Raw genomic sequence first — 23304 nt, forward strand, 5'->3', positions numbered from 1 at the left:
TCAGCCTGTATGTGGCCCCTGAACAAAAATGAGTTTGACTCCCCTGGTTTACACCAACTGACTGCTTGTAATTTATGTATTTCTAGGGCATATTTATTTTTAAATATTTATGCATAATAAATATGAGCAGTATATATTTTTTGACTCTTAATCGGAATCCTAATTTTTTTGATACACCAGCTGCCAAATGAATTAGATGTTGGGGTCTTCGACGGAGAGGTCTTCGTGTCAAGACAAATCAGTGGCAACACCACTGGCAGAAGTGAAATCTTGGAATTGCACTGTTCACAAAGCTGATCATATTGGAGGATATTCTTCATCCAAGATTTATAAAATAATTATATTGTATTGTACTTCTTGTTTCCGCATTTAATGATCACAGCCATTTATGAGCAAACAAACATTATACCCTCAATTAACATGGAGTTTAATATCCATCCACTATCCTGCTGATTTATTTTCCCTTTAGCCTCTTCCACAAAATACCCAGCAGCCTTTAAAATGCTGACTCTAAACTGTGTCATGTAGTCTTTTTTTTGCTGGCTTTTCACTTTAACTGTTTGGTACAACTGTTGCTGGATGTGTAGGTTTGCATTTGCGGCAATGCACAGCCACTTAAGCCTGTTGCCTTTCGGGCTTCAGATTTTGGGTTGAGTTGGCTGTGGACTAATGAGGGTGAGCTCTGGTCTGAGCTGAGCAGGGCAGAATAAGTAAAGGACCTGTGCATCAAGACCTAGAGGTATCTAATGTAATTAAATAACACATTTTCTCAACAATTTAACATACTGTACCATCGACATCTATAAGGTTTCTTTGGAAACTCGAGGTGCTCTTTGAAGAGCCATCTGCCATAGATGTTTGGTTTTCTTGATAGGAGTACAAAAACTCCTTGAGTACTTGTGTCCTGTGATACTGTGACCTCCTTTTCCAAGAAGGATTTGGAGATGCCATCCCAGAAATAATTTGGCTGCTGTACTTTTGGGTTGTTTCACAGAAAAAGAAAAGGAATATTGAGGATGCTATTTACCAAGCCGTGTTCTGCAAGTTTACAGACAGAAGTGCAGCCTGACCTTTTCAGAAGCTTTTTGTGGAGTAAAGTACATACTGTCTTTTTCTTAAAGTTGCGATTTTCTTTTACTTAAGCTTATTTCCAAGGCTTAATGGTTGTTAATTCTGGTAAAGAAAAACCACCTGACCACAACAGTGAAAGTTTTTTCTCTCCATCAAACAACAGTCACAGCTGTTGTTTACATCCTTAGCCTGCTCCCATTTTCACTTCCTGCTTTCACTAGTTTTCAATCATGTTATGATTGTACTGGTCTGACCCACTTGACATCTAATCAGGCTGTATGTGGTCCCTGAACCAAAACTTTTCATGATAAATTATTTTAGTTCTTTCTTCATTAACAGCAATCTTTGGCATTATGCCAAAACTTTTCATGATAAATTATTTTAATTTTTTCTTCATTAACATGCATTATGTTATGGGGGGTCAGTGTTTTCTTTGCTTAAATCTGCAAAAAATAATTTAGTTAAATTTAAAAATGTAATTTGAATGTTCATTCACAGGCGAGATAGTAACTGTAGTAATCGAACAAGAACAAGCTGGATTGTGAGGTCTCCTCCTGTCACTGGCAGAAGTGAATAAATACAGCAAAAGCAGAGCGTTTTACATGAATAACCCACGAGACAGTGTGAATGTTCTTTTGCTGGTTCTCTTCGCTATTGTAAAAAGAACTGTTTGTGCTTTATGATCATCTCCAAGGTTGCCTTCAAGTAGGAATAGATTCTTTAAGAGTTTTCTTCACTTTCAGTTGGAACAGACTCCTTTAAGTTATTTGGGAGATGGTAGGAGATATTGATTGTAGCAGACAGTGATTGCTTTGAGTTCACTTAGAACCACTGATTGATCGGTACGTGATCTGCTGGAAGATATCTAGAACCAGCTTATTAGATTTAACCACATCGCTGTTCAGCCACTTGCTAATCAACGTGTGATCAGTTCTCTGATACTTTTTTTCTGTCATCCCTAATTTTTTTTAACACAACTTTATGTGAATTTTTTCTAAATTTTTACAGAAATTGATTTTTTCCCCAATTTCAAAACCAGTTTTAGCGGGGGGGGAGGGCAAAACCATTTTGTGACATCGTCCTTAGGATTTCATGCCCTTCCTTAATTCAAGGAGCATTGTGATCTGCTCCTTTAGTATAGGTTACTAACAAGCATGATGGATTGATTTGATAATCAGACCCCGCTCCAAGACAAATGCACATATCAAACCGTTCTGGCAGACAGGCAGAGGAGAAAAAAAATGAAACTTTCCAACTAGGTCCAAAAAAGAAGAATCAGGTTGTGTCTGATATTCAGAAATACATCAGAGCACTGCTGTAAAAATGTCACCAAATGGTCCAGTGTGACCCAAGAGAACCTGAGAGCAGAGATGTTTGCAGTATTTTTGGTCAGACTTAAACCTCAGTGAAAGTATTTTTCTTATATTTGCATCCTTGTGTTGTGGACTTACCCCAATCATCTTTAAATAGAATTGGGGGCCATGGATATGAAAGGTTCAAACAAATTACAACAATTACCTTTGGAATTGTTCGCTCTTCTTGGCAGGTTTGGTAGACTTTTGTCCAAATAATTTCGGTGAAGAACTGCAAAGTAGCTGGCTGTTAACACAATCTGAATATTTTAAAATTATTCTTTTTAGTATAAATTACCTGCAGGTTTTTTTAACAAAATAACATCTGGAGAGAATCAAACAAATGCCCCTTGCGGAGGATATTCCTTGGGAGAAGTGAACACTTTAAGTGGTGCCCGGGGAGCAAGAGAATTGTTGCTTGCTTAATAAACCACAGCCAGCCAATGGGGGATTTGAACCTGGCAACCTCTGACAATGAGCTTCATCCTCTTACTGTACCACTGGGCCAATTTGCACACATACAAAAACACATTCTAGAAGACTACTTAAAAATAAACGTTTGATGTTTTATGTCAGGCCAAGACGTTGAAGGCATGAAGTATAAAAAATGTCCCTGTTCAACACAAATCTCTAAATAAACAGAATTAGTGGATTCGAAAATAAACTGATCTTCACATAAAGAGCTCAATCAATGCACAGTCAGGAGCAACATTACACCAGGGAGACAATAGCGTGACTAGCAGGAGAAGAAACATGCCTTTCTCTGTGATACATGCATGGCCAGCTGCTTTATTTACAGACAAATACAGTCTGAAAATAATGATTACGATAAAACCACTGGATACCAAAGCTGTGTTTATCACCCATGCCTCAAATTAGCCTGTATTCATTGTGGGCTCTGCCTGGGCTTAGTACCAAGCAGCTCCTACTGGCTGCTATTGATCCGTTAATTGGAAAGTGGCCCGTTGTAGTGAAAGGGTTGGATAGTATAGACAGACAGGAAGAGATGGAGGTTTAAAATCAGTCTGGATTCTAATGGGCAGGAAAAGGATCTCAGTGAAGTGCCGTGATGTGCTTTTTATTGGCCTGTAGGAGGAGCAGGAGGCGAAGAGGTATGGAATGGCATGACCGTTCAAGGATCATCCTCTGCTCTCTTTGTCTGTGTCAAAATGAATGGCCAAGCTCTAGTCGAATCATGCATTTGTGTTGTGCTTGATATTAATGCAATCAGGAAAACGTAATTGTTTTCCTAGGGTTTAATTAGTATCTTCAAGTAGGAGGAGTCATGTTAATGTGTACAACACATACACAACGCATTGACTGTATCGCCATTTAAGGACAATGGGTCAACAATAGTCACTTATGTGGGGAAAAAAAAATATTGCAGTTTATTACGTTGGTGTGTCTGTGTGCATGTGTGTAGCAGCAATAGAGAGAATCTTTCTTTTTCTCCATCTTGGATTCAGGGCTAACAAAGCTGGGCTGATGTAAAGACATGTCCAAGGATGAGAGTCTGCTCGTAAAAGTATAGAAGGGCAACAATGTGTAGCTTTAGAAAGATCCATCCATCCTCCACCTCTTCCTCCCTCTCTCTCTCTCCACCCACTGTGCTGTTTCTGCATTGAAAAACTCTGACTGTTACCATTTCAATGCCAAACAGTTTCAAGCATTCATTCCTCTTGTACTCCATGGCCAGATTTCTGCCTTTGATATACAGTATTATGTGGGTGTTTTCTTTTAATCTTGGCGAAGGCTGGAGAGGAATTCAATGTTTAGGTGGAGAGAGAGGTGCTGGCCAAAGCATGGGATGTCAAAGTACTGAGGTGGCCCGTCTGACCTTCACACACCCTCTTTCATACTGAGCCACCGCAGAGCAGGGATGACATTGAAATACTGTATTGACCGAGTGTCAAGCTGTGCATGTGAAAAAGCTAAGCACAAGGAAGCATTACTCACTGAACATGACATTTTGCTGCTCCCTCTCTCTTTAATGCACAGAGCTCTGCCGTAGACGCAGCGATGTTTGTTTCTCTGTGATAAATCTCGTTTGCACAGTGTATGTTATTTCTCTAAGATTGTGACTGTCCTCTTTACTTTAATTATGTCTGTTGAGCTGCGCTACTACTATAGTACTATAGTAGTACATTGAACCCATATGCCTTCAACCATAGCACAACAGACCAGTATCATGTAAGACAGTCATGGGAGACTGTGAAGTTTTCAACAACAACAAAAAAAAAAACAAAACAACTTTTCAAATGAAAAAGATACAGCCAATTTTAAAACAAGTCTAATTTGCATAAAACGCACCGTAACACCAGATGCCGTGTACTCTGGCGTTTTGCTGATAAGACTCACCTGTGGGGATACATGGCGGAACTGCAAATGGAACTCCTTTATTTGCTAGCACGGGCTCATTTTCTGTTTCCTCTGTGGATATTTTTCTCTTTTTTAAAAGAAGCCCTCCAAAGGCTTATTTTGCCCATGCTTGACGTGTGTCAATGGGGTATTCAAATTGGAAGAAAATTTAGTATTTATTTTAAATTATTTATTTAAAAAAACAAACAAATTGCATTATAATATAATATATAAATATAATATAATCATGTTTGGTTTTTTTTCTGTGGTGCGCAATACCAGTACCGATACCACAGCAGTACTGTACCATTGTCCTGTTGTGTGGGACCTCTGTATACACTTCATTTACATTGAACTTTTTCAAGACACCAAGGTTGGTGTGGGTTTGTTTAGGTGCCAGATGACACACTGTTTACAGTACATGTGACCTTTAGACGTGAATCCTGATGGTAACAGACTGCTTATATTGGAGCCTGTGTTCGTTTAAAGTCTGCCTCAACACATTGATATCACATGATTGCTGTTCAGTGAATCCAGACAGTGTTGGTTGTTGTTACCATAGCACACACCGAATGTCTGACGGCACAGAGAGCCAGAGGTGTCAGGGTAGTTGGACTGAATGACTGACTGGATAAATATATGTATGTATCTTTATATGTTATATTCGTAGTTAAATCTTTACTGACTGGATAAATATATGTATGTATCCGTGCTTTATAGGTTACATTCGTAGTTAAATCTTGGAACAGACAGAACAAAAAGGCAGAAATTACAGAAGAAAAAAAAAAAAGATTAATTGCCAAAGGAAATCATTAATTACGTCTTGTAAGTCACCCCTGGCATTTAACCCCCCTAATTATGCAAATATTAAATCACTTGGATTTTGTGTTCACATATACCCTTGAGTCTTTTTTTTTTTTCATTTCCTATTGATCCGTGCAGCAAGAAGCCCCTTGTTGAAGATCAAGTTACCCCGGTGAGAATATATCTCAACACATACAGAACAAGCTTCATGTGCACACAAACACTTTATCCCCTACATGTGAAAATACTGAGGCTCAGGGGATCCAGAGAAGATATTATTATAACTGCTGTGCATCTCCTCTGTTGGTGTTAGGTTGACACACGCAGTTATCGATTACAAGTTTTTCTTCTGGTTTTCGCCATTTAACCCCTTCAGTGTAGCCCGCTGTATCAAGTTAGCGTATTATTCGCAACTTTGAGCGTTTTGAAGCCTGTAAAGTTCCAAATACTTAAAAGTGAGACTGGCAACTATACAAGACAATACTAAAAGACTGGATAGGTGGTGAAGGATTCCAAAGCTGTTTACTGGATACTGTTGGTGTGAAATGTGCGTACGTCATTTCCCCTTAGACTGCTTGAAATGCTAAACAGATACATTGAAATGTGTAAACGACTTGGCGTCTTTATCTTTTACGGTAGGTGGGTGGGTTGCTGTTTTTGGACTTTTTTTTTTTTTTTAGCTTCTTTCTTTTGTAAGATCTGGCATTGGTGTATACTACATTTAAGTGGGTAACCAGTCTGCTCCTTCACAGAATTCACACCAGAACAATACGGTGAATACACCCACAGCATTTCCCCTCCTCTCTTATGTCCTGTACCTGATTTTCAACCTTCTATTCAATAAATCATGTATGACATGATCTTTTCCTCCCTGCAGATGGACAATTTCCCCACTGAGTCTAATTATATGGGCAGCAGACAACAGTTTGTCCAAAGGTAAGTGTTTAGATTTATAACCTTCACCTCTTATTCTTAATCAGTCCCAGCTGGATTGACAAATAATTACACTGAGTCATGGCACAAATTTCATTTGAAAAATTGATTTTTTTCATTGCCATGTCTCAGTTGGATGTTATGGGCGGGGCTGGTCCTTGTTTACCTTGAAAGCCCTCAAAAACACACACCCTGTTCAAGGTTGCCTGTAAACATTTACATATTAAAGATAACAAAATGAAATGTGTTTTAATTAAAGGAAGACGTTAGCGTAACTAGTAATGGCCAGAATATTTACATATGGATAATTAGCCTGTAATAATCTTGGGAATTTGACCTATGTGTATTCTGATCTATGTTTACTCTGTACAAACATGTTTTAGTCTAATTCTGTACACTGGGAACTAATGCTGATTTTTTTTTTTTTATTCATCTTTTATTTAGTAGTTCAACATTCAAAGACCCAGAGCGAGCCAGTCTCAGAGACAGTGGTCACGGTGACAGTGACCAGGCTGACAGTGACCAGGACACCAACAAAGGCTCTTGTTGTGACATGTCCGCAAAAGAGGCCCTCAAGTTGAAAGCTACTGGAGTCAAACCACCGCCTTTGGAACAAGGTAGGCAGAAAGATATGAAAGACGTTGTGCACGTCTGACACGTCACTTCGTCTCCCTAAGCCGCTGTCATTCACATTAATGTCTAACTGCTCAGCAGAATCACACAACTGAATCCTAAACCTGGAGCATTTCCTCTCGCCTGCTTTGTTCTCAACACTTTTCCGTTTTTTTTTTTTTATGTTGAGGTTATACGTTTGCCACTGTGTGTTTGAGGGTGTGAGTTTATCAAAGCAGACAAGCCCATTATGTTTTTATAAGCCCGACTACTTCAGTCCCTCCATTTAGACCCTCCACCCGCAGCAGCCGTCTCTGAAACTTTGATAATGGAACATGGAAAAAGACTTAGCGAGCAGCAGCCGATGTTACTTTGTAGCATGGTGATTAAATATGAATAATTATTACAGCAGCGGCAGGTCGGGCAGATAACACATGACATGTGTAGAACAATGAGATGTGAGCTTATGACTCAAATGATAAGTGCAAAGGTATGAGGAGGCAAGGAAACATTAAAGTGTACGACCAGGTCGGAAGATTCAGCCACTGTAGTCCCAAAGAAACCAAAAAGTACTAATGTTCCTACAAAGAGATGCATGAAACTATGTGAGTGCATCCAAAAGTATGTAGTTTTGTATTGAACACGGATTCTTGTAATGATGCAATTAATCTAGGGAACAGAAGGGCTTGGTTTACTCCTTACGGAAGGACAATGACAATTTGTTCCGAGCGCTCTCTGCTCCGATGTGCATGTCGGACTAGAGAGCGTTTTTCCCTTTCCATCGGTTTATGGAACGAAAACACAAACCACACATGTTGGCAAGAAAAATTGGCCAATTAAAAAACTCCATATGTTTGTCATTTTGAAAATGTGCTCATTTAATTGTCCATGAGGGACAAAAAAAAAAAAAAAAAAGAAAAAAAAAGAATCACATTCAAACATGAGAGAGGATGTTAAGGACACAACCCAGCACAGAGTTTTCACATACAAACAGCTGCTATAGGTAGACTGGAGAGAGGTGGGTGGAGCCGCAGAGCTACTCGGACCATAGTTCAAAATTTTAAGGACATTCCATCCATTTCTGCCCATTCACACGACAACACTCTGAAGTCCAGTGGTGCTTGACAGACAAAGCTGTTGGATGCCTCTGCCAGTTTCCCCCACTCATCCTTGGCCTTCCCTGTTGTTCACTCACCCTCCCTGCTCCATGACTTTCGTTCCACTTCTCCACCTATCCTTGTTTGGGGAAATCGATGGAGGTGAGATTAGACAGTTAACCGCCTGCAGCTGGCTGTGTTTAGCCAATAACATGTGGGACAGGCTAAACAGTGGTGGAGGCAGCGGGCCAAGGCAGGGCGTGGAGTGAGGCATGCTCAACTTCTTTTCTGCCCTTATCTTTCATTCATTTGCAAGGACCTGAAAGTGACTGGATAGAAAGCGCACATATTTCCTCAGAAATCTTGCGTTCGATTGAAAAAGAAAAAAATGTTCTACCGTTTTCTTCCAGTCTGGCAACGTGTTGTTGAATATAAACGGTCACCTTTATAGGAGCAGCGCTCTCGAGAAGACACCGATTTGTTACTGTGTCTTGAGTTGACCTTGTTATATAATGGACCATATAATGTAGTTGTTTCATGGCCAATTAGTGAGGCTTGGAAAAAGAACAGGCTGTGTGGAAATATCGAATGTAGAGCTTTATGGGAGACGGTAGTGGAACGTCAGATGCTGTCGTCCCCATTACGTACGCAGACAAGCACAGATGCATCGAGTTTGTTCTCATTGGGTTTAAAATAAGGAAATTATTTATTTTTCTTCATAGCACATCACAGTATTTAGCATTAAATGCTCGCTCTCGCTTCCTCTGTCTCTTTCTCTCTGACTCTCTCTCTCTGACTCTCTCTCTCTCTGGCGCTCCCCCTTCTCATAACAGCTCCAGTCCTGTTCTCCTCTCCAAACATCGACCTCCCAGTTACTCTCGGTAGATCTCCGTGCCAGGACCCTGCAGCCTCATTCTGTTGCTCAGTATAAACAGAAGTGCAAGTGAACAGGGCTTGCAGTTCAAATCCTCATCGATCCCCAGCCCTGTTTTCATCTCTTTGACTTTAACATTAGGAACTTTGCTCTGTTCCAGCTTTGTTTCTGGAATCGTCTTCATTTTGGGGACATTTTTGTAATATCCGCGTTACCGCCACAACAACCAATTCATCTCCGTCTCCAAATTTCATTTCAGCTTCCTTCATACATAACAATCTTTGGGAATCTTTGCACTGTGCACCAGAAGTGAATTGAGTAATTAGGCATGCAGGATCGCTAACATTGTATTAATTAAACTCAACTCTGCACAATGCACTTTTTTTCCAGCTATAAAACACTAATTAAATGATGCTCAACTTGAATTGCTAAATGGAAGATAAATGAAAGATTAACTTGTTTGTAGTCGACGCGTTGAGTCTGCTGGAATTTTGGAGGTGCTAGCAGTGCGCCGCTACAGTCGCAATCACCGAGAAATAGGCAGCAGCGGCGTGGGGAGATGGTTCCCACTGATAACAATGTCCAAGGAACTGTAGAGAGGAGCAGGGATAATGGTAAGGGTAAAAGAATGCAGACATGTAATGGCTTGGTGAGATGTAGTGACAACAGATAACATTTAACACGTTCCTGTGAGAACCCAGTAGTAGAACATTTCTCTGTCGGATTAGGCTGCAGAATAGTGAGTGTCTAAGAGTTTGTAGCCAAGGTCTTAAATTTTTTTTAACAAAATCCTTCTCTGGCGTATTTGGAGATTACACTGTACACCAGTGTCAACTGAAACAAACAGTGGGGCGGTGAGGTGCCGTGGGGGCGCAAGGAGCTTCCAATGGAATATGGCACGCATATGGACATAAGTGTACCACCGCTGTAATGATTGAATAATAACAAGCCTCCAGTCACTAGGTGGCAGCAACACAGACAGTGGTTTGTACAGATAAATATATACATGTTATCAGGTTCTCTGTAGTATTTAATTTGTCACCAAGTGGGGCCTGACAGAAAATAGTTGAGGACCACTGCTGTACACTAAGGTATTACTGTCAGTCATCACATTAATTCATAGTCATCTTGGCCTCCACTCTTCATCGCAGCATATTGGTTTTAGAGGACTTGGATTTTAACCTGCCTTTGGGAACAATGAGAGCCCATAAGAGTGCATTTGTTCCATTTCACATAATGCTGATGAACTTCATCAGTAATATTAACCTTTAAGTCCGTTTGTCATTTTCCCCATACATAAAACAACAAGCCGAGTGGACATTATGAGAAGGCATTTATAAAATGGATGACTGAGTCAGTTTAATGCTACAGTGACTCCAGCAAACAGAATAAGCCATTCGTTTGCATCTTCACGTTGACATTTGTGATTCTTTTTAGTTTTGATAATTCCTTCTTGGATGTGACCAAATCTTTTCTCCTAACACTAATGGCATTTCTGTATTTCTCACAATTCTTTCAGTTCTCCGTTATCTCAATGTTTATCACCAATTTGGTTAGGGAGCGTGATTTGGAAACACAATGGAATCCCTGCTGGAAAAAAAAACGTGAAGTTAATTGACTGGTCCAAAGTCAGATCAGATGCCCTTTCACACATGTCGTCATGGCAACTCCTGTGCTCACACTGGCCTTCAATAAACCTTTATCTAACTGTCAGAAAAGGGCAATCGTTCAACTTCATTCATAGTTTATGGAGAGATGAACGCGGGCAGATTTTTATTGGGGTTGGTAGATGCATATTACATCATTGATTTGCGAGTGTCTGACTTTACATTCACAACGTAGCGTAATTAGCCTGCTGCAAATGTAATATTTAGCACACAGTTCACAATCCATTTCTGCCACATATGCTGCAGTTTGATCAGATATCCTTTCAATTATTGCATCCATTTACGTAAGCTAACTGTATATTATTGGCTATTTCTGCCTCCCGCTCAGCAAAGCCACACTTCAAAGGGGGCGCCAAAAGCCCCAGTGATTACAAACACTGAATAAATATGTTTCTATAATTGATGAATATTTGTGTAATTATTCTTTATCATCATTGGATGACATGGGTTTTATGCTTTCAATTCTCTTTCAAAGCCACAACTAGGTTCAAGTTGTGGCTGAAAGAAAGAGTGAAATCACAAGGTCTTAGATGCTGGATAATAGAATCCCAGAAGTAAATGAACAAAGAAACACACCAACTGTCAGCTGGAAGACTGGCAGATTGAAGACACTTCTTCTGAATCTGTATCTTTGGGCACGGTCTTATCTGAAGTGATAAGAGAGAGAGAGAGAGAGATGGTACAGACCAAACACCAGTCGTAGTGTGGGGACAGTGAAGCTGGCTCATTATTAGAAAATGAGCCAGCCCTTGTGTAAATAAGGCAAATGTCAAACACATATGTCAAAGAAAAAAACAATAAAAAAATGAATATTTTCTATCTGATTAGTCACAGGGGGCTGTGGATTAATTACAATAAGTCATTGTGAATTGCGATCAGAGTTTATCATGATTAAATGTGAGTAATGACAATGAATCAACAACTAAAAATAACAAATAAATGTATGTGGTTCACACATAATTCTTACTTCCAAATGAGGGAATAATTAAAATGAAAAAAAAAAACCTTTTTGTGTGGAGTTGCGAAAAACATTGCGCGATGGAGTCATCACAGTGTGCGGCTTTTAGAACGCATCAAGATTTGCAGTAAAATAGAGTAAGAGCAGGTGCGGGAGGGTGATGGGGTTGACTAACGCATCAATGTTCTCCTCATTTCATCCTCATTTAGCCGTATTTTCAATATAGAGTTTGTTCGATTAGCGTCTTAGAAAGGAACGTCGTTGACTTAGAATTTGATGGAAATTAAGTAAACGAAAATGAACACCCATTAATTACCTGTTATGGACTGGAAGGACCACAAAACTGGAAGCAGATGGACATGTAAGCGTCAGTGTGATGCTAAAATGTTCAGTTTGTGAAGTCAAGTCAAAAAAAAAAAAAAGTGAAGCAAGTAAAGGGTTTTAACCCAGGACTCAAAGTCTATGATCCCTGTGGAACCCCGCTGAGCTCTTCGGTGCCAAGTAAGTAAATGCAGTTTGTCCGTGTTTAGTTTTCTCTCTGGGCACAGGAGGCCATTCTGTGATAAGCTGAGAGGCTGGAGATGATCAAGAGGGCAGGGGCAGTCAGGGGATGTGTTTGTCTTGCACGCCTCTGAGAGTATTCTTATGCTTACATTAGTACACAAAGTCCTACAAGACAGAAAAACACACAAGAAAAATAATGTGTAGGAAAAAAAATAAAGATGCTGTCAGTGAAGGCAGAAAGACTGTTTCCGCTGAACGAATAGATCCTTTTCAGCGGTGATATTTGTATATACTATATCAAAATATGATATATTCTTACGTCTGTGTTTCCTGTCGTGAGGCTTTATTACATCGGTGCATATTTATGTCACTATATGCTTGTTGTCTGCTGTATCATCCGTCTAAACTACGAATGCAAACATTTTCCTTGAATTGATTTGCACTTAGGAAAAAAAAAGCGTGATCAATGGAAAACAGAAATACCGTCACTCCAACGTGAATTAGCATCGCCAGAGCCGAGCCATAAAAGAGTGGAAATAATGAATGTAATGTAATTTTCTTCATCAGCGTAAACAGGAGAGATTGGTGTATATCGATATGAGGTTCATGCCTGGACCAAACACACTTACAGATGTGATGGCTGCAAATTAAGGGTTGTGCTGTTCTCAATGTGGACACACTGAAGTATAGCTAATGTATATCTGTGGACCATGATGGGACTAAGGACAGATTTAATTAACTTTGGAAAAATTTCAGTGTGAACTAATGTAATAATGGTCGTAGGTATTCCTATTTGCTACATTTGAACTAAAACATAATAGGTCACTACTGAAGGAGGTATTTGTGGCTTGATCACTTTTTTGCGATTAATCACATTTTAATGCTGGTATTTTAACAATGAATGAAAAAGTTTTGTATTAACTTAGTTAAGTTGTAGACGTGCTGCTATGTGAACAAAAGTGTAAGAACAATAATACCATAGCATACAGTTTAAAGAAGTAGTATACCCTGTCAACAGCAGCATACATATATATGCAAATATATACAAATATATATATATGTATATATATATATATATACACATATATGTATGTATATATATATATATATATATGTGTGTATATATATATATATATGTATATATATATATATACACATATATATATATATATATGTGTGTATATATATATATATATACACTCACAGCTGCTGTTAGTTTTTCTTCTGTCCAAGCAAAATAAAGAATTTAAACAGTTCTCTATCAATCTTTCAGGCAGGTGTATGACTGTATGTCTCTCCTTTGAAACATTTAGACGTGTGAGCAACAGGAGGCTTTTACTTTTCTTTCTTTTTTTTTTTTTTTTCCCCCAACACCTTCTAGTACGTTACTCAGACTTCATCACAATGTTCAGTTAGCAGTGATGTGCATTTGAGGTTGGAGTCAATTTCATTTTTTTTTTTTCATCGCACAGCGTTTCAGTGTTCACTTTTCAGGTTAATTGACAAACATCTGCCAGGAGTGAGCGTTGGTTTGAGATCAGCTCTAATCAGTCAGCTTCCAAACACTATTCCAAACATGTAGCATACGGAGGAGCCACTGTTGTATATAACACTGTCACATCTGTCTGTTCATCCGTGATTTATCGAGGCCACCTCTGTTAACACCCATTGTTGATCTGCTTGTTTTGATCACAAGAGGAACTTCAGTGTTACTGCCCTCTCAGTGTCTCCATGTTTGCTGTGATCATCAGTTATCATCTCTTTGATGGAAAAAAAAAACCCAAAACAATTCCAGGATCATCTTAATGAGTTTTTTTCTTCTCATGCCATTATCTTAAACCACCTCAAAGAATCTATCTACCTGTTTGTCGTACGGCCTTGGGAGAGGAAAGAAAAACAAGGGAAGAAAAGGAGGAGGAAAAAAAAAAACCAACAACAAGCAACATCTAAAAACAGCAGGCAGATGCTCATGTTTCTTCTCACTGTTTGTGTGAGCCCTTGGACAGAGAGGATTTGTCTTTCAGCCTTTCATCTTTCTCTTTTCCTCATCTCTCTCCCTGGCACGTCCCTGGCTGGGCCTACTGTCTGATTCATGGCAGCATCACCTACTACTTTTTCTGGTGGGGGGAAAAAGCTAGAACCATCCGCAATCTGGACATTTCCAGGAAGCATCAGTCAAAGTTAATATATATATATATATATATATCCCATGGTTTGTGTATGGTTGTGTTTGTCCATTTGCATGTGCCAGCTCTACCGTCCATCCTATTTTTAGAGAATACTCTGGAGTGCATTGGTGAGGTGATTTGTAGCTTAGCCTGTGGAATCCGCTGAAAATCCTAAAACCTTTTTAGGGAGGTGGGGGGGCGGGGGGTTGGTAAAGGGAGTGAAACATATCACAGTCTTTGAATTTATTCTCTCATTATGGAAGATTAAAGTGGGATTAGTCTGTTATTCTCTAATACAGATTCCACGGTTGTGGATTGAGCTGCATGTACTGTAGGATGATGTCCGTCCCTGTGTCCTTTCTTTCTCTCTGTGTGTGTGCGTGTGCGAGAGAGATACTGGGCAGGGCCAAACTGTGTGGGTTTGATTTCTACCTCGAAACCTCTTGCTTGTCTGCAATGCAGCTCACCCCATGATCCTTATTCAGGCGGTGGAGCTGATATCAAGCACTGTGGCTCCGCAGCGTTGGAGCGAATTGATGAGTATCTGTGACTCTTACTGCCACGGCTATAAATCTCTGAACTACATCCTCTTAACCTGATGGATGTAGTTAATAATTATGGCATGTTTATGGAAGCAGTGACTAAAAACCTGTCTAATATCAATCAGTGCAGCATTACGACATTTCATCTTTATGTTAGTGAGTGTCTCGTCTCGGGGAAGAGGTTAAAGATGTGAGGCTCTGCTTAGGACTAATATCAATATTTCTCTTAAGAAGTCAGATAAGACGGGGGTATTATGACTCGGAAACACAGAGTAGACAGTTGGGTGGTTCGTAGCCTCATGGTACAGCAAGAAGCTTGTTTGTTTGTCACATTTGGCCCAAAGTGTCAAGGTCAATAAACACACAGTACACGGGGTCCTTGAGTTACATCGGAATTCCATTCCCATGTTGCGACGTAGTTCAATTATTTTAATGCATTCCCATGTTGCGACGTAGTTCAATTTTTTTTAATGATCCTTCGACGATGGCGCGGTATTACCAGTCCGCAGTAACGGCTGACACCGACCGACCGGTCCTTGGTACAAATAAAAAGAGGTTGGGGTCCGTTGATTTAGGCCATAAAAACATCAGCAGAGTCTGACTTACGCCTAGGAGCCATAATGAAGGGCAAAAAGTTCCCGAAAAGTAAACACAAACAAGAGACGGCCAATGTATGGTGTACAACCGGCGAATGTAAACAAAGTTTTAATACCGTATTTTGAAATGATGGAATAAATGAATGGATACATTCATGGGGACCCCCGTAGTAATAAGGTTAACTGATGACTGTAGATTGACAGTAGGTGAGAACCAACCACCTTATATGTGGCCTTGCGATGGACTAGCAAACTCCTCTGTAAGGATTAAGATGTAGATGTTGAATGTTGATGAACACATCAGTGAATATCTAGCATATGAAAAGTTTGCGACAACATATGTTTCACAGTCTCTAAATGATGGAACACGCAGACAAATCCAAAAACATAATACAGTCGTCATTACTCACGTTTTCTCTCTAGGCACACACCATTACTCAGACTGTTGCTCTTAAGTTGTGTGTCTCCAGAGCCTGTTTGTTTTTTGTTTTGTTTTTCAGATCATGGATTGAGCAGACATGTTGTTTGATTTTGGTTCACATCAATCATTTGCATGAATGGCAGCTTGGATTTCATGACATTGTTGTATGACAACAATGTTGTTGTTTTTTTTTTCCTCTTCTTTTCCTTGACCAACTCTGATGTGTTCTATCATCCTCTAACTTCTATTGTTGGTTTGTGCCTGTCAGCCTGGGTCGCAAAATCACCCTACTGCAACTATCCAGTTACTGTGCACTAAAGTTTATGTTGGTATGTGACTTTTGAATGGCAAGGGTCAAGGAGCGGCAGCAGTATGAAGAAAAAACTAACATAAGTTCCAGACTATAAGTCGCTACTTTTTTCACAATCCTGCGGCTTAAACAATGATGTGGCTAATTTGTGGATTTTTATGGCCTAACGAAGTTCATACCGCTAGCAATCAATGACTTTTCTGGTAGGCTACTGTGTGTTATACTAGTAGTGTATGTTTGTGCGTAGGCACGAGACATAGAGAACCTTGCGAGCCCTGTCATGTTGAAGAGTTGGTTATACAGGATCTGTTAAAACACAGTTTATGTTCTGTTGTGGCTGATAATAAAGACCCCAACTTCCCTGTTTCTGTTTACCTCTGCTGCGAACAAGCACAAAGTAAAGGGAGTTAGCCAATGTTCAGCCCTGGAGCAGATTACTGAGTCTCCCCTGTGCATTCCAACTACGGTCAGGGCGCCGAAGCAGGCTCTTGATCCAACATGTAACCAGCCGTGTTAGAGGCACTGTTCAGAAAAAAAGTATTTATTTAATTAAAAGTAGAAAAATAAAAATATTTCTGTGTAAATATCCCATGTTACAACGTGGCTTATAGAGAAGTGTGGCCTATATATGTAAAATTATTTTTTACTTTTTAAACTTAGTGGGTGCGACTTTTATTCAGGTGTGCTCATCAATAGTCCGGAAATTACAGTATGTTATACGGAAACATTTTGGTTTTAATTTTGGTTGAATGAATTCTCATTCTGTTCCTCGTGGTTATAGGCAATTGTAAACTTTGAAAGTTCTCAGTTTGGTTTCTTTTATTTGTTAAATCCTCGTCAACTCATAAGCCGAGTAAATTTCCGTTTTGAATGGATTGTGATCAGATCTCGGGTTTCATTCCGGACACAATGGCTGCCATCTGAAGTGCGTGAATGTCAGTGACGTGTGTGAATGTTCTGTGTTTCTCAGCACAGATCGCTCTGACACGTTTGTTCAGGTTCCTTCCCGACAGCTCTAGTTTTCACTTTTACGCCGCCTCTACCTTTGTTCCGGCTGTAACATCGGTTCCTTCCAACTCTGTGAACTTCACAGTGAATTAATTCAATTTCACTTCACTCAGATGAGACATTAAAAACATGTAAAGCCATTAAATGCGGTGGGAGTGTTACTCAAAGCTCGTCGTAAAACGAAGGTACACTAAGTATTAGGATTAGCGTCACAGAGATTTAAACTTAATCACCCGTCAGCTGCATTGTTTCATCTTTCATCCACTGTCATGTTTACGTAAACACCAGAGATGATTCTGGAGATATTTAACAGCTTTTATCAGCATGTTTCAGCATACATATATATATATATGTATATTTGTACAAAGTACCATTGTCCCACATATTCACAACCTTTGGATAAAGAGTCCACTAAACATTATTTAGAAACACTTGTATTTCTTTAAAGAAACGTCTGATCTCAGGGGGCAAAAAAAAAAAAAAAAAAAAAAAAAGCAAACCAGTGCATTTTTTTTTACTGTGGGATAACTAACTGATACTCCCTCCCACCCCCACAGATCCCCCAGGGAAGTTTTTCCTGTTTTGAAAAACACTCATTCATCAGTTATTTTCTGTAATTTTCAGGACACAACTTTGTATAAATTAAAAATATTGCTAAAAACAAACTTACCTCGAAAGGAAAAAAAACAAAGTTTTATCCCAAAACATATTTTATTGAAATAATGTTTTTGCCACAGTTTGTGTCACCTGCAGATAAGTTCACGCCTGTTTCGGCCACTTTCGTTCATGAAACGAAAAACAACTTCAAGGCTGATAAAATGATTAGTTTGCATATTTCGTGTTTACACTTCACACATGCACACAGACTCTCTTGCTTACTGTAAACACACTCGTAGCCCGTATTATTATCCAAAGGGTGTTTTCACACCGGTGAGGTAAAGGCCAGACTTATTCTGCTGCAGAAGTCAGGCATTTCTCATAACGTCAGCAGTAGAAGAACCAAAAACGCTTTTTTTACGCCCCCCGATCGGAACCGTCATGGAACATGTGAATTTACAATATACAGTATAAATAAAATTGACTTGACTTGACTCAGGTATAAATGTGATCATGACAGGTTTTCTATCTGCACATGTGGCCTTGTTAAATAAATAATTTGTTTTCAAACTATAGGTTGACATTAGGCAGCAAACATGTTACACTGTAAAGATATTTTAGATCCTCGTTCAAAATGTTTAATTCCCAGGCAAACCCAATGTTGTCATTTTTTTTTTTTACTAATACCCAACACCACCCCACTTGAACAGTCCTGGGTTACTCCTTGTAGAGTAGGAGTGATGGAGTAGTTTCAGTGTCTGCTCTCAGTGGGTGAAACACGATGTCCAACCCAGCAGAAGAGAGAAAACTATGGGGCAGATTATAATGACACAGAAAATCGTCACTTCCTGGACCCAAGCCACACTGTGGCCATCTGTCCTCCGTCCATGGACAGCAGGACACTTATGCCTGTGTGTGTATGCGTGTGCTCATTTGTGTGTATTTGATTGCATTTCCAGACATTAACTACACTGTAATGCTACAATTTGTTCGGATTGCATTTCCAGACATTAACTACACTCTAATGCTACAATTTGTTCGCGCTTTTTTTCTTTTTTTCTTGTGTAGGCACCACAACCTTTGTCAATTTCAGCAATGGACAAATAAAAAATAAAGAGATAGAAAAAAATATATTCCGTAATTGCCGGACTATTGAGTGCATCTGAATATAAGCCGCACCCACTAAATTTAAAAATAAAAAAATAATTGTCTAATAGTATATAATACTCTATAAGCCGCAGGTGTCCACCTTGTAACATGGGATATTTTTTTCCACTTTTAATTGAATAAATGCTTTTTTCCGAATTTTTTTGATCTGCTCCAGAGCCCAAGCTAACATTAGCTCCGGGGCTAACTCCTTTCAAACAGGGAAGTCGGGGTCTTTATTATCAGCCACACCGAGCACAACAGAACATAAACAGTGTTTTAGTGTAGCTCCTGTATAACCAAGTCACGCTTCAACATGACAGGACTCAAACTGCTCTCAACTTTCGCTACCGTTCTCTCTATCGCGCGCCCCACGCACATATATGAACACAGCCATTCACAAACAAACATACACTACTAGTATAACACACAGTAGTCTACCAGAAAAGTCATTGGTTGCTAATGGTATGAACTTTGTTAGCCCGTAAAAATCCATAAATTATATATCTGCTCTCTCTCTCTCTCTCTCTCTCTCTCTCTCTCTCTCTATATATATATATATATATATATATATATATATACAGTATATATATATATAAGTTTAGACTGTTATTATCGTCAACATATTGTATTTTAGTGAGTAAGCAATACTGCTTTAAAAACTCTTTGCTTCACTTACTACATCTAAAGTTATTTGTCTAAGAGACTGTGCACACTGCAACATCAATAACAATGAAACCTCCTTTTGTCCGGTTTATTTCCGAGGCTGATGTGAATGAATATTTCTTATGCCGGGGGGCATTGTTTCTCCATGTTGCGTTGCATCAGAAAACCATAGAAATAAATAGCTCTGGTCGTCTTAGGCATTCGGACTTTTTCCTCTAATCGTCCATAACTAGTAATGTCCCTTCATCCAGTGCCTGCAGTGTTAGAGATAACATTTATGAAGGAGAGGAAGCACTAAAGCAAACAGAGTGAATGTAACGGCAGACAGGATGGACCGAAAATGTACAGTAAGCGTGTACTCTGTGCAGTCAGTGCCCACGTAGACTGGATCCAAGCGAAGAACTGTGGGATTGTGATCGCTGGTTTCGTTCAGGGAGCTGCTCAACAAAGGGTGACGTTCATCACTTCTGGTTCAGTGAAACCCATTAAGCTTTTCGACACTTGTAGAATATTTTATGCAAAGTCGCACTGACTTAACGAGAGCACAAACAATACAATTATTTCCTAATTAATAGATGTTTTCAGGTCTGCAGTTATCCCAGAAAACTTGAATTGGGCACTAAGCAGCTTTTTTCTTTTCTTTTTCTTTTTTTACTTCTGTCCTGCATGTTGCAGAGGAAATGGCCATTATTCTGACAGTTGTTGATTTTGTTTGAAAAAACAACAACTGTTTTTTTAATAGAATTTGAAAAAAATGCTAATTAGAGGCCTCAAAAGGAATTCATCACAATTAATGTCATTTTCACAGAAAAAGTCGCATGGAAAAATTTGACACTAAAAACACTTTTCCATCTAAATGAACTTTGCTTGGTGACCGAATCAATTAATAGACATAAACTCAAACAACACAACTCAAATCTTTTCATCACTCTACTACCTTTTACAGCGAATCAATATTCAACATTCGAGGGTTGTTGTTGTTGTTTTAGCTCTGAAGCCTGTCTTCTGGTCATTTGTGGTTTGACGACACCGTTAGCCTGAGAAAGACCTTCGAGGATGAAGTTCACACTGGTGGGGTTGCTTGCAGCAACATGTTTTGCATTGAGGTGATTGATGCGAGGTGAACCATCTTCAGGAAACCAAGCTAGTCCAGTTGCATACGCCCAAAACCCGGACAACTTCTACAATCTACAAAGACAGTTGCAGCTCGGTATTAAAGACAACCGCGCTTTTATCCGAGCTATGTGGTCTCATCGTCCGTTACGGTTCGGCTAACTAGCTTGTTCGCTTATGTCACTTTACTGGGCTGGAGTACAGTAGATTTAATTTTTTTTTTTTTTTGTGGTCTGTGACAGATTTGTATTTATTTATTTCTTTATTTTATCCGGATAACCTCACTTTGTTACTTTTTGATCCTTCCAAATTAAGATAAGGCCTGGTTAATTAAACTGTCACATGGCAATACCTTGAGGAATTGCAGGGCCAACAGAGCTTTAATCGGGGTGGCTGCTGTTGTCCCTGAGTTGTTGCAGCTGTGGAAAAATCAGCCCTGCAGTTAGAGAGAAGTACCCGTGTGACTACTGGCAGAGGGGACACAGTCACTAGAATGATGGGAGTTAAACACTGAGATTAAGAAGAGAAAAAGAAAAAAATTCCCAAATTGCCTAAATTTTGATTTAACTACAGTGCAAAAACGGTTTTCAAAAATCAATGTTATTAAAAACCAAACAATGTTAAATTATAAAAAGGTTGAATTAATAGGGCATAAGAAAGTGATTGCATGTGGTAAAAATGAAAAAAATTACATTTTTGTGAAAGTGGAAAAAAAGCTTAAATACCTATGCAGGAACACCAGTTACTAATGGATATAAAAGGATGAAACGATAAATATGACTATATAAGTAGCAAAACCCCAGGGTGGACTGGGCTGAATATTGTAAACTATTTACAAGGTCGATATCCTCCTGACACGAGAAGGTCAAGTGGGTGAAGGAAAGGTTGTTGAAGTTTTAATTGTGGTTCCAGTATACATTAGTCTGACTTGTGCAATTTTCTGTACGTTGCACTATAATCACTGCGGTGCACTGGTGGCAAACCGAGTCTCCGAAGTCCCATAGAGAATGTCAGTACGCTTAAGATGCATCTGTAATTACTAGCAGCCAATTAACAGCTGACCTCGCCATCCCACCTCAGACCCGCGTGGAGATCTATTATGGAGATGGAGCGGCTCTGCGGAGTAAACAGCCGAACGCGATGCGTATCCGTGTTTGCGGCTCATCTTCGGGTTTAACGAGAGACTTCATTGAAATTCAGGCCACGTCGAGGTAAAATGGTCTGATGTGTTTGCAGATGTTTCTCTGACACATTATCAGGAAGAAAAGGCAAGCCCTTTAATTGATCAGCATATGCATTCATTACATCACACTATCAGCCGGTACATCTTTGGACGTTTTTTAGACTGTAGGGATTGCGTCAACGATTGCGGCTGTTTTTCCGTGTCCGAAAAGAAAGTCAATATGAAAGTCATTGTTTTCCCCCTATAATTGCAGCTTGGCTAAGTCTATTATAAATTACACAGTAAATTACTAGTATTTAGTGATATCAGTGGGTGATTTCTTTTAGTCCTGTTTTCAGTAATATTTCTCACCTTAACATTAGCCTTCAAAGGCACCACCACTGAGGCAGTAGAGAAAAAAAAGGCTTATGTAAGGAATTTAGAGCAGTCATTAGGCATAAATACTACTATTCAGTACTACATATCTGTACCTTGAAAATACCCTTCAAACTAATTCACGGCCTGGTAAAACTGCTAACACATTAATAATGAGACACATTTGAATAACGGCTTCCTGAGTCCCTATTCATTTTCAAATGTTGTTTTTAACCGTCCTTTGTCTTTAGGCTGGCAGAAAATATTTTTTTGGAAGACACCGATTCTTTTTTTTCCCTTTTGTTTCTGCTAATGTGTGGCAGGAATGTTTCATTGACTTCATTTATTTCCTAATAGCCTAGTCTAAATAGTCGACTGTATTCAAAGTATCCTCTGAAGCACCATCCATTTTGCACGGCTGTGTTGAAAACAGTTGTCCATCTGTCCCTGAATGTGATCAAAATCTTCTTTGATTAACAAGTGGGATATCTGGGTGATGGTCCTCTCATCTTCCCCCGAGTGGGGATGAAAGAGGATGACGTTCTGAGCCTTGGGATAATCTACTTCTCCAGATTGAAGTAATGGTGCTCAGGGTATTGGTGCGGCGGCGAGAGCATGTGGGTGTTAGCATGTGGCCGTGGGTTTGAGAATGCACAGCACTGGAAAAAGATGAGAGAGAGAATCCATCCATTGTTGGCCTTATTAGATGTCAAGGGGTCCGGACCACTACAATCATAATATAATAATTTATAAAGTACAGTAAATTCTCTTTGTTTTCATGCAAAGAAGTACAAGTACAAGTATATTAGGGTTCATGCAAAGAAGTACAAGTATATTAGGGAACATTTATATTTAATGAAATGTAATTTGGAAAAACATCACCAACTTGGAGTTTTGCTTTTTTTTTTACTTTCAAAATTCATCAAGCAGGCCGGATTGAACCCCTAATGGGCTGATTTTGGCCCACGGG

General features: G+C 39.3%; 1 protein-coding gene across 1 annotated transcript in view; it reads left to right on the forward strand.

Annotated features, from left to right (window-relative positions):
* Positions 1 to 23304, forward strand: part of pcdh17 (protocadherin 17) — a 58025-nt gene that overhangs the window by 14102 nt on the left and 20619 nt on the right. Inside the window, exons 4-5 of the mRNA XM_008309915.3 lie at positions 6463 to 6521; positions 6963 to 7135. Of these exons, the coding sequence (XP_008308137.1) occupies positions 6463 to 6521; positions 6963 to 7135 (232 nt within the window). The remainder of the gene's footprint in view (positions 1 to 6462; positions 6522 to 6962; positions 7136 to 23304) is intronic.

The sequence above is a fragment of the Cynoglossus semilaevis genome, chromosome 5, assembly GCF_000523025.1.
Source record: "Cynoglossus semilaevis isolate Cse_v1.0 chromosome 5, Cse_v1.0, whole genome shotgun sequence".
Taxonomy (NCBI): Eukaryota; Metazoa; Chordata; class Actinopteri; order Pleuronectiformes; family Cynoglossidae; genus Cynoglossus; species Cynoglossus semilaevis.